Source organism: Gossypium raimondii, chromosome 2, assembly GCF_025698545.1.
Source record: "Gossypium raimondii isolate GPD5lz chromosome 2, ASM2569854v1, whole genome shotgun sequence".
NCBI lineage: Eukaryota > Viridiplantae > Streptophyta > Magnoliopsida > Malvales > Malvaceae > Gossypium > Gossypium raimondii.
The window spans coordinates 8,357,925-8,371,027 of NC_068566.1; the positions used below are offsets into that span (position 1 = coordinate 8,357,925).

Genomic DNA, 13,103 nt, shown 5'->3' on the forward strand with positions numbered 1-13,103 from the left:
AAGGGGGAGTTGAAAGAGAGCAGAGATAGTTTTTTTTTTTAAAAAAAATGTTGCAAATGATTTTTTTTAAAAGATTTTATTACTTATATAGCCCCCTCAAAACGACGTCGTTTTGGGCTTGGCTTCAGATGCCCAAAATGACGTCGTTTCAAGCTTGAACCGAATGCTCGACCCGAATTCCTTCAAGATCCACGTGTTTTTTTTAAAGGAGGGATATTTACAGTTTTGGTCCTTTTGCCTTTTCGCTCCTTTTCAATTTTGTCCTGTGTCTTTTATTTATTTTAATTTTTTTACCCCTTAATTTCATTTTCTTTTAAATCAATCACTTGACCCATTGTTAACCCACTAAGGGAATGACATGTGTATAAAGGTTGGGAAAATAACCCTATGAGTCCTTGTACTTTTTTGTTCTATTTTAATTCGATCCTTTATATTCTTTTTTTTTGTTTTTTATGATTTATGCTTTAAATTTTGTTGCATATTAAATTCAGTCCCCAGACTATCGACCCTTTGGGGAATGACGTGTACTGGGTTTGGATTATTTACCCTTTTGGTCCCTGCATTTTATTTTTTTATTTAACCCTTTTATTTACTATTTTTATTTATTTATACTTGAGGTTTTGTCACGGTTTCAGTTTAGTCCCATGTCCATTTAATTGAGTCCTTGTACTTGCTGGTTTTTTTTTTATTTTTTGCCCTCGAATTTCCTGATTATTTTATTTCGATCCTTTATTTTTTAACTATTGATTCTATTAATACTATTAAGTGATTACCATTGTTAATTAATATTAATTTTTGTTAAAATTACTCAAAAATCAATATTTTATGAACGTAATTATATTATTAACATACATTTTATATTATTTCACTATTAGTATCATTATTATATAGTATTATTAATTGAATTTTTTATTTTATTTTTCATTATTATTGTATTCAATATATTATTGTCATTTTATGATTTATGTTATTATTTCGTTAAATGTCATAATTTTGTCATCATCGTGTATTGTAAATATTGCTACATACATTCATTTGTTTTTCTGTGCAAACGTATTAAAAAATAAATAATTTAAGACTGGGGCAATATTCTTTATTTGGGGAATGCGAAGGGTTGTGCTCCTAACTTACGGAGTATGACTTTCTCCTTAAACCGAAGTAATCAAATATCTTGTTTAAAATGAAAACACATAAGATTTAGGTAATAATCAAATGACGATTATTCTTATTTTCGAGGATTCGAGACATCATACCCTAACTTATGAGGCATGATCTTTTCTTCTCAATTAACTCGAAATAAAGCCTTTTCCACAAAATTTAATTTAGTTAGCAATATTTTAATCAAATAACATCATGCAAAGAGAGATCGTATTTTAAATTCTCTTCGAATTTTCAATTTTCGGCACCAAGACATCAAGTAATCAACTAGGTACCAATTTTGGGCGTTATGAGGGTGTTAATCCTTCCTCATACGTAACCGACTCCCGAACCCACTTCTTCGATTTTGTAGACCGAAAATTATTGTTTTAGTAAAATTAACATTTTTATTAAAATGATTAAGTTTCAAGGTAATCCAATCACACCTAATAAAAATGATTGCTGGTAACTCCATCTTCGTTTTTTAAAATAACAAGTCGATTTCTAAAAAGGTTTCGACATTTAAGATTATTTATAATTGCTCTTAAACCTTAAATAAAAGGATAAACACACTTCAGTGCACTCGAGCTCACGTCATCCTATATTAGTAACTATATTGATACTAACCAAGTTAAGATTTAATCGATATCTAAAAATATTGTTAACATAACACTATTTAATCTTACATGGGACATCAACATGTAATTATAAAATTATAAATAAAAATAGACTTTTTAAGAAGAAAAATATTTAAAATTGTAAAAATTATTTTTTAAATAAAACCATCTTTGCAACACTCAACGTCAGTATTTATAATTCATATCACCACACCCACATGAGCAAAACTTAATTAAATAAATTATAACTCAAATTATATATATATATATATATATATATATATATAACATTTTCTTTTAATTTCATACAATAATTAGATTTTTATAATCAGGTCTGCTCGGGAATTTAGAAAATAATTATAAATTAATTTAGGGTGCTTTTCACTTTGCAAGTAATTACAATTTCTTAGATATGTTTAGTTGACAATGTATACTTAATTATAATTAGGTAAACTACAAAAATAGTCACTTTTGTTTGTCTCATGTTACATTTTAGTCACTTATGTTTGAAATGTTACGTTTTAGTCACCTATGTTATTATTTTGTTACGAAGTGATCACTCTTCCGTTAAGTTTCGTTATCTTCCTAACGATAATCCTACGTGGGAGTCTAACTAGATTTTAAGTGCCAACTTAGATTTCCTAATGAGATGAGAATAGATTTTTAATTAAATAAATTTAATTAATTAAAAATTTTAAACCCTAAATCTTAGTTAAAAAATCGTTCATCTCCCTAGGGGTGAGCATTCGATCGAATCGAATCGAATTGAATCGAAAATTTTTGAGTTAATCGAGTTTTATCATCCTAACTTTATTTGAAGTTTTCTCGAATCGAGTCGAGTGAGGTGGAATTCGAATCGAATCGAATCGAATATATTTGTTCGAGTTAAATTTTAAAAAATATTTTTGGGTCCTTGTAACCATTGTCACCCATCGTAATAAAATTTGTCCACCTTAATCAAATTTTTTATTAACTTTCATCACTTCATAATTTATTTATTAATTTTTTATATATTGGTTAGCTTCTTTGCTTGCTTAGTTGTTTCAATTATCTTGATTCTTGTCACTATGTATTTTATAATTAAAAATATATTAAATGTAAAAATATGATTTTTTAATAAAAGTTATTTTAAAAATAAAATGTGAAATTGATACCAATATAAAATTTTAACACGAATATTTTATGGCATAATTAATAATTCAATTTTAATATAAATATTCAATATGACTAAACAATTCAATAATATAAATAAATATAAAATGTGAAATTTAATTTAATAATATAAATAGTAGATATAAATAAAATTATTACTATTTATGTTTAGGATTTTTTTTTTGATAATTTTGATTTTTTATTTGAGAGTAAAGGGTGAGAAGTAAAAGTTTAGGGGAAAAATAAAAAAAAATTTGGGAATAAAAGTTTGAGGGAAAGTAAATAGGGGGAGCAAAATTTTGGAGGAAAAATATTTAAAAAAAAATTGGAGGGGGGAGGGTTTGGGATAGATGAGAGGTGAGATGGGAAGGGAATAAAAGTTTTAGGGGAAAAGTGGAAGGGAGTAAAAATTTTGGGGGAAAATAAAAGGTTTTGAGGGTTTTTGGGAGTAAAATTTTGAGAAAAAATAAATGGGAGAGTAAAATTTTGGTGGGAAATGGATTTTGGGTAGATTGGGGGGTTGGGAGGGGAGGGGAGTAAAAGTTTTGGGGGGAAAGTGGGAAGGAGTAAAAGTTTTGAGGGAAAAGTAAAAAGGTTTGGGAGTTTGGGGTAAAAATGTAAAATATTATAGTTTGATGTTCGAATTATTCGAATTATTCGAGTTATTCGAATTCGAAAACTCAACTCGATTCGAACTCGAAATTCGAAAAAAAAATTCGAGTTGATTCGAATAACTCGATTAACTCGACTGGCTAGATTCGTTTAACTTGAAATTCAAATTTTTTTTCGATTTTTTTGAGTCGAATCGAGTTTTGCTCACCCCTACATCTCCCTCCCTTTTTAAATTTTCTTTAAGGGGTTTCTCTAAGACAAATTATACACCTGTTAAGGACATCAAAGGAAACCGCAGCACGAGCATGTCCAAGGTGACTGAAATCATAATCAGTGACACCGCAGACATACATGTGAACTTTTTCAGGGGTTTTGGGCTTGAAAACCTCTTTTTGTTGAGTCATGGTATTGTAAACAACAAATTGGAATTCTTGGGTTTCCTTCCTAGCCATCAGTTTAGAAGCTTTATTTTTGGTTTGTTTCTTGCTTTGAGGGATCCATTCTGACCCTAAAAAATTACCCATTTTTCTAAAAACTTAAATCACCTGTAAATTAGTATGAATCTCCAACACCCTACATCAATGGCAAAAAAAGAGTTCATAGCTTTTGAGACGCTTTAACAGTGAATTCATGCTTTAATAACTGGGAACCTTTAAACAGTGAATTCCAACACCCTACATCAATGGAAAAAAAAGAAGTTCAAGCTTTAAAAAAAATTGTTAACCCCAGTAAAGTTAAAAAAAAATAACTGGGAATTCAAGCTTTTGAGACACTTTAACAGTGAATTCAAAACTTAAAATCCATGTGTCTCTCATTCAAATCATAGACCAAAGAAACAATCTTTAACAATGAATTCAATATAACATTAAACATTAAAGAAACAAAACGATGCATTAAGTGATTGAAGAATGAAAAGAACTCACCAATTAATCAAGAAATTAAAGATGCAAAAACCCAAGTGGGGGAGATGAACGGTTTTTTAACTAAGATTTAGGGTTTAAATTTTTTAATTAATTAAATTTATTTAATTAAAAATCAATTCTCATCCCATTAGGAAATCCAAGTTGGCACTTAAAATCTAGTTAGACTGCCACGTAGGATTACCATTAGGGAGATAACGGAACTTAACGGAAGAGTGATCACTTCGTAAAAAAATAATAACATAAGTGACTAAAATGTAATATTTCAAACATAAGTGACTAAAATGTAACCTGAGGCAAACAAAAGTGACTATTTTTGTAGTTTACCCTTATAATTACAATAACGTAAATTGTAATTATATAACTATATGATTTTAAATTATTAAAATAATATTAATTATTATAAAATTATTAATAAAACTTGAAAAATTTTAGTACAAGAAAGTATTTGTTATTATAATAAAATTCTATACAATTTTATTTAATTACTTTGGCATTCAATATTTGTTGACTTATTCTTATATATTCCTTGTTATCATTGGTTGGTGATTCATCATGTATAAATAATTAATAATAAATATTATGTAATTTAGTTAAAATCGAGAGATAACATATTTTTTAGCCATTGAACTTGACAACTAGATCTCTTTATTCTTGGCACATGGCGTACCTTTACTTGCCGATTCCTCTCCATCTAATTATAGATCTCCAGCCCTAGATTTGGTAACTCCACCATCTAGGTTCCAAATATTAAATCCACCATTACTTTGATATTACTCTCAATCAACAGTTGACGCACCCCTTTATCCCAAGACGTTTTAAACCCATCTGAAATCGCTTGAAGTTCTGCTTCTAAGACCGAACTTATACCTAAATTCCGACCATAACCAAGCACCCAATCTCCTTTCGGGCCTCTCACTAAGCCCCTCGCCGTAGCATTGCCAGAATTAACATCAACTCCACCATCCGTATTCAGCTTAAACCACCCATTTTGAGGATTTTCCCAACGCATAGAAGCTTGTTGCTGTGAGTTAAAGGCCAAATTCATTGACACCTTAGCCTAAGACCAACTAGCCATGACTACATCATCCGTACTCAGATGTTGATTAGTAAAAATGACCAAGCTCCTTCCTTTCCACAACCTCCATACAACATTAGCAAACACAATTTCCCATCATATCCCCTTAGCTAATAAGTTCGCCTCATTCTTGATATTTAACAGCAGCCAATTCTCAAAATCAATAGTAAAGAAATCATTATGGAGACAATCGGGAATTAACCTTTTCCAAATTGGTTGCGCCGATAGGCATGTTCTCAGGGTATGATCTATATTTTCTAACATGTGGCCGCACATGTAACACGACCCGTCATTTGTTAATCCCCTTTTGCATCTTTCTTCGTTAGTCAACACTCTACCATGCATGCATAACCACAGAAATTGACTTATTCGTTGTGGCACCTCGACTCTCCAAATCATTTTCCATTTCGTATCCGCCTCCATCCAAGAATCTTGATTAAGAGACTTATAACCCCTTGCCACTGTGTAATTACCTGTGTTAGACGCCTTCCAAAAGCATATATCCCTCCCTTCACTTTCCAAAAGCATATATTGGAGATTGTTTTTAGCTTGAGATGTTTTTATTTATTCTCCAGTGTGGTGTCTTCAAGGTAGATATTACAAGGATCAAATTCATCATGGGCGTAGCTACCTATCAGATTGATGAGAAAGCAAAACAAACATGTAAAATGTGATGTAGAATAATTAAAATATAAGGATTTAGTGAAAACCTTAATATTGTGCCAATTAGAAAGAAATTAATTGTGAATAGAGAGTATAAATTATTATGCTTCAATATCTCAATTTTCATATTTATCCACTTATATGATTTTAGTCATTGTTTTATTTATTTATTTATAATATGATTTATTCATTACTGAGGATGTTTTCTATTTACTTTCTAAGATATAGCTGAGTTAAAAGTAATTAAAATTTTAAAAGCCAACTTTTTCCAATTGAAAATTTGAATAATTTTAGTTTTAAAGGAATCAAATTGTCTGACTACATGTTGCATTTTAATCAAATAAAGTATGGGGTTTTAAGAGAAGAGAGAGTAGTAGATCTATGTATATCAAAATAATTTATATACATTATTTTATTATTTTAATAATATAAAAGTATATTAATTTACACTAATTACCACAATTAAAAACATATTATTTTAGAAATTAATTAAACTATAACTCATAAAAAAATATTACACTTATTTAATCCCATCAAATTACTATTATACTTATTTAATTCCATTACAATTTTATTCTATTTCGATTATAACTTTATTCCATTTCAATGAATTAAATCTAGAGCAAAACTTTTGAGAACATCCTAATATAAATTATTCCCTTACATAACTATTAATTGAAAATTGTCATTTTATTTTTTCAAAATATGTATTTTTAAAAAAATTATTTGAAAGGAGGTGTCATGGATTCTACTCTATATAAACTGAAAAGAAAAGTTTCATAACTAAAAATAGTTAATAATATGCCAAGTCAGCTGGGAATGATGTTTTTATATATTAAGGGCAGTTAGATTGCCATGGTGGTAACAAAGTAACTAGTCCCAAGCTGAAGAATCCTTTGACTGGTCTGCTAATATGCCAATGAATTAGACGCTCAACAAGTTCTTCTCCATTAAGCCGTCAACAGTATCCTTTAAGCTCACCTCCAATGGGGTAAATTTAATGCCTAGACTTTTCACTCTCTGCTGGGATACCTGAAATGCTGGAAATGCCGGCATGGAAAGCTTCTCATCTGAGTATCTGCAATCACCAAAACATTCCACTATTCATCTGACCATCTATGCATATGTGATGTATAAATGAAACTTGTTAGGCTTACTTTTGAGGAAGATTGAGATGGGGGTAAAGCTCCCGTAATATCTTCAAAATCTCACAAGAGTGTGTAGGTTTCCCAGCTACACAGTATCTTCCGCAAGCCAAAGGATTCTCGAATGCAAGTATATGCGCATTCGCCACATCTCTAACGTCCGCCAATCTACATGTTGCATTACGAAACGTTTCAGCCCCTGCATCAAGTAAAGGGTATGTTAGATAGAAAGTAAGGATTTATACTGCTGTGGTGGTTGGAGGTTTACCTACCTACGAGCTTTGCAATTGGCTCCACACTAGTATTGAGAGTTGGCTGTAAAAGAGGTCCTAACACCGTGCCCGGGTTAATTGTCACCATGTCCATACCCTTCTCTTCTGAAAACTTCCAAGCAGCCTTCTCTGCTAAAGTCTTTGAAAGCATATACCAATCCTGATAGAAACAAACAACATTTTAATTACAAGAATTAATTCAGAGTATATCCATTATCAACATACATAAAACATCCTTCACTTTCTCAAAGGTACAATTAATGGAGATAACCAGAAACCGAAACACCTTTAATTTTTCACAAACAACAGGATCTGAGAACCATGTCTCATCAACTACCACATCATCAGCCAGAGGTTTCCCGGTTAACATTACTGCTGCAAGAGAGGCGGTTATAATCACTCTTTTAATGGATGGAACTTTAGCACAGGATCCAAGAACGTTAAGTGTTGCCTTCACTGCGGGTTCAACCAGTTCAGCCTAGAAACAAAAGTGCCATAGTTCCTCAAATCATCAGCATTAACCTTAACCAGAAATCGTAGAGTCATTTAAAGAGAATAACCTGCGGATCCTTGGGGCCAAAATAACAAGGAGAAGCTGTATGGAAAACACCAATGTAACCTTCAACCGCAGAATCAAAAGATCCCTCTTCAAGTAGCTCCGCTTTGAACAAATGGAGCCTTTCATTTGCTCCATCAAGTGCAAGCAAGTGCTCTGTTTTCTTCCGGTCGTCTAAGAATATAAATAAGCATGATATGATACAAGTTTAAGGGAAACATATTCAAGTTATGAAAACATTTTAGGAATGAAAAGGAAAGAGAGAACGATGATAATGGGATAGTAAAAGCAAAGAAAAAGAAGCACTGACATGGGTCACGAACAGTAGCGTTGACAGTGTAGCCATGTCGAAGTAAGAGGTTTACAAGCCAGGAAGCGATGTAACCCGATGCTCCTGTCACACAAACCACTGTCTCTGCTTCGCTCATCTTTGTGTCCTGCTCTCTCCATCTGCTTCTGCATGCACTGCTTTTTAAGTAAATTAATAATCACGTTAGTTACGTTTACATCAACACCTCTTTCTGTGGTCCAATCAAAGAATACCCGTTAGCATTAAATATTCAAACCTAACGTAATTAGTTTATGAAAATGTTTAGCATTGTTATAAAAACCACTTCTCGGAATGTTTTTAGGAAAATCACATATTTAAATGTAATTATTTATAATTATATAAGGATAATTATTATAATTGATGAGTCTCATCGAATTACGTATAATTAAAATTTTGATCATACTTTTCAATTCTTAGAATAAAGTGGGAATTGTAATGATTACCCAATTAATTATATCCAAAATCAATTTTAAAATATTATTTGTATATAAATTATAAAAATTATATTATGAACATGAACATGTATGAGTGTTTAGTATGATTATGACCAAAATTTTCTTATAATATAAATCCTAAAGAATTATATTATAAAAAATTGATTTTATAAAATTATAATAAAATATATATTATTTAAATCCTAAAAAATATTTACAGTGCGTTTGGTTCATTGTATTGGATTAGAGGTGTATTGGATTAGAGATGTATTGGATTAGAGATGTATTGGATTAGAGGTGTATTGGATTAGAGGTGTAATAGCTAATCCACTGTTTGGTTGAATGTAATGGAATACAAGTAAATAAGTAATCTTGTGTTTGGTTGAATGGAATAGAGGTGTAATAGCATAATGGAAAAACTAAAATGACTAGAATACCCTTAGCATAAAATTGTTTTGGTAAATGATTATTGTTATTGTTATTTAAATTTTAATAAGATTATTATTATCGGTAATAAATATTTTAATCATATTTAAACATAATTATTATTAAATATATTTTAATTAAAATATATGATACTTGTAAAATTCTTAATAATTAATTTTCTTATATTAAATTACTGAAATCATAATATATGATATTGTAAAATATAAATTAACATAATTATTATTAAATATATTTTAATTAAAACATTTTATTTAATAAAATTATTAATAATTAATATTCTTATATTAATTTACTCAAATCATAATATATGATACTGTAAAATATAAATTAACATAATTATTATTAAATATATTTTAATTAAACTATATAATTTAATAAAATTCTTAATAATTAATATTCTTATATTAATTTACTCAAATCATAATATATGATCTTGTAAAATATAAATTAACATAATTATTATTAAAAATATTTTAATTAAACTATATAATTTAATAAAATTCTTAATAATTAATATTCTTATATTAATTTACTCAAATCATAATACATGATAATGTAAAATATAAATTAACATAATTATTATTAAATATATAACTTGAAAATTATATTCGCATAAACATAATTAACTTATACTAAGAAAAGTTAGATGAAAATGAATTTGTACATCATAATCCATATGTTCAAAAGTTTTACAACATCAAAAGTTTGAACATTGATATTTAATGGTGAGAAAGAAATCTTGACCCATTCCAATCAGACAAATGAAGGTAAATCAAGAAAACGATCATTTGAGTTGGATGATCGGAATTTTACTCAAAGCATCATACCGATCGTCGCTTAAACCTTCAATTGACCATAAGGTGAATATAAATTTGAAGCTTTCTCTTCCATCTTTTCTTCGACTTCTGTTGAACTACCACCTCGGAGGCAATACTCATCGATTCTATCGCCAACGGCTGGATTTTTTCCCCAACAAGGTGGCGACCTCCTCAAATGAAGCATACACATTATCACGAGCATCGATTTCTTCTTTCTCTTGTTTGAAGATGAGGAACCCCTTGGTCTCTATCTCCTCGCGGATCTGTGCAGAGACATCCATGTCGTCTAAGCAGACGTCGACTTGATCATAGAATGTGTTTCTCTCTTCATTCATTTCGTAGATACGTTCATCCTCGTGTATTTCTTCAAGAACATCAAGAATTGTTTGAGCGTCTTTCCCGATCGCCGATCTCTTGCGTATATCGCGATGGTTTGGTTGTAGTAAGGGAAAGAACGATGTCCGAATCGAGAGGCTTCTTTGTGACTCTAAAAAATGAGGAAATCATATTAGTTATAAGTTTTGTAAAAACAAATTAATACTTGAAATACATTTTACCTTTACATATGATTCCCAAATCATCTTCAACAACAACGAGTGCCTATGCTCGTCCCAACCAAAACCATCATTGTTTTGGCCATTAAGCATGTCGTGACATTGACCATTCCTTTTAGGCACCTAATCCGAGATTCAATATTTGGTTTCGCCTTCAACATTGCTCTTGGTAAAGCCTTTTCTAGCATTTTCTCTAGCTCGTTCAAATAACCGGCTTTGAACCCAATGTCGACATTAAATGTTCCTACATTGTGCAAATCCACCATGCAAGAAACCAAGGTGCATCCTCCTCTGGAACCCATTTTCTTTTGCTTCCTCGAGAAGCTTGAGAAGAAGCACCCGTTCTTTGGAACACGACATATTGTTCTTAAGAAAAAAATTAACATTATTTACTATTTTGAATATAATTTAATTGTTGGGTGAACATTTTATAATATTATATCGGTAGTTCAATACTAAATTTAAATTTATAACACATCTTTGAATGAAAAGATAATTAAATTATAATTCAACAAAGTTTAGTACAATACAGAATTTTAATCAAAGACCACCAAAGTTTCATAAACTAGTTACATAAAATAACATCAACAAATTAATTCAAATTGAATTTGTCCCTAAACCTAACTAATTTCTAGATGCTTGCCATTCATCGAACATTTGGTTGGCTAGTTCCATCCTCCAAGTTGCCCAAGCATCCGATGGATGAATATTTGTGATATTTGGTTCATCGTCATCCACCACATTAGTAGGTAATCCTTCTCCCACCTCCGCTTCAATGGGATCAATACTCATATGGGTTCGAATAAAATTATGTAGCAAACAACATGCAATAATAATTCTATTGTGCACCCGTACAGGATAAAACGATGGACTCCTAAGTATTCCCCATCTAAGTTTTAATAAGCCAAAGCATCTTTCAATGACATTACGTGCTGAGGCATGTTTCATATTAAAAAACTCTTGCGGAGAACTTGGCTGATAACCCTGACGCCACTCGTTCAGATGATATCGCTGTCCTCTAAATGGTGCAAGAAATCCCTCACAATTTGTGTATCCAGCATCAACTAAATAATAACAACCTATAATTTTTTTTAAAATGATTAATTCAGCAAACAAAGTTTTATTTTATAATTAAAATAATTCAAATTCCTCTAACTATACACTATACCATGAGGAACTTTTAGTCCATGCCTTCTACTAATGGCATCTCGAAGCACCCGTCCATCGGCAACTGAACCTTCCCAACCAGGAAGAACATAAACAAATTGCATCTCAGGTGTACAAACACCTAGCATATTTGTTGCTATGTCACCTTTTCGGGTTCGATATCTAGGTTTATCAACTGTTGGCACCCTAATCTTGATGTGGGTTCCATCAAGAGCACCTAAGCAATTCTATTTCACATGATATAAAACCTTGAGTTAGAATACTAATTTAAATCTAAGTCAACTAAATGTTGTACAAGCTATATATAAAAGTCAGTCTAATACCTTAAACCATTTCCACCTTCTGTCAGAAGAATCGGCTGTAATTGGCTCCGGCTTTTTAAATAACACATCTTGCAATCGTATGACAGCATTTAAAACACTATGAAATGCTCTGCTAACAGTTTCCCCGGACCTTCTAAAGTGATGCTTGATAACCCGATTTTTCAGGTGATGGGAGATGATATGTAAAAACATTGCTACTTGCTCGTCAACAAGCATGAACCTTGTCGACTTCAATCCCCCTATCGATTCTAACATCTCACATAGTTTAAAAAAGGCAGCTCTATTCATCCTAACTTGTTCAATATAGGTCTCGTCACTAGCATATACAAGCCTATTCACATAATCCCGTTTTGCATAAAAATCTACGGTATATGACCTAATCCTTGGTCTATGTAAGGTAAGGATGACACCCATTCTAAATAAGAACCAAATCGCGATTGTACAGATTTCCAACCATATTGTCACAGCAATACTAATTCTTTTACGCCTCACACTTTGTGCAATTAAAGGCAGACGAGCCATTACTGCAACATTTTAAATTTAGAACACACTATCAAAAATTGAAGTTGCAATTACACATTATCAAATAAAAATAATCAGCACAAATTTAGAACACACGAAGCAAAAAAATATCTATTAAATGATATCGTTGCAACTTTAATTTATTTTCTTTATCAATCACCCAAATATTAATGAAAGAGTATATTTATTATTAACGATGATTAGTTTAATTAAGGTTTTCTAATTTCAAAATAAATAAAATGAAGAATGAGGATTTGGTTTAATAATGAAATTGAAGTTTTAAAACTTTCAATAACATTTTAAATGGTAATTTCATTTTGAAAAATATATGTAACTTTGAAGATGACTTATTATT

General features: G+C 30.6%; 1 protein-coding gene across 1 annotated transcript; it reads right to left on the reverse strand.

Annotated features, from left to right (window-relative positions):
* Positions 1-6,937: 6,937 nt before the first annotated feature.
* LOC105787953 (phenylacetaldehyde reductase) lies at positions 6,938-8,597 on the reverse strand. The gene is made up of 6 exons (XM_012614586.2): positions 8,463-8,597; positions 8,157-8,326; positions 7,883-8,074; positions 7,597-7,756; positions 7,337-7,523; positions 6,938-7,257 (listed from the first exon to the last, which is right to left on the reverse strand). The coding sequence occupies exons 1-6, from the start codon at positions 8,578-8,580 to the stop codon at positions 7,104-7,106; spliced, it is 981 nt and encodes a 326-aa protein (XP_012470040.1). The 5' UTR covers positions 8,581-8,597; the 3' UTR covers positions 6,938-7,103.
* Between the last annotated feature and the right edge of the window lie 4,506 nt (positions 8,598-13,103).

What these genes read in the sequence shown, in the direction of transcription:
- LOC105787953 (XM_012614586.2), bottom strand. Translation starts at nt 8,580, where the DNA reads ATGAGCGAAGCAGAGACAGTGGTTTGTGTGACAGGAGCATCGGGTTAC. An exon ending in GCCAATTGCAAAGCTCGTAG is followed by an intron (nt 7,524 to 7,596) that starts GTAGGTAAACCT and finishes TACTTGATGCAG; the next exon opens with GGGCTGAAACGTTTCGTAAT. An exon ending in CATCTCAATCTTCCTCAAAA is followed by an intron (nt 7,258 to 7,336) that starts GTAAGCCTAACA and finishes TGGTGATTGCAG; the next exon opens with ATACTCAGATGAGAAGCTTT.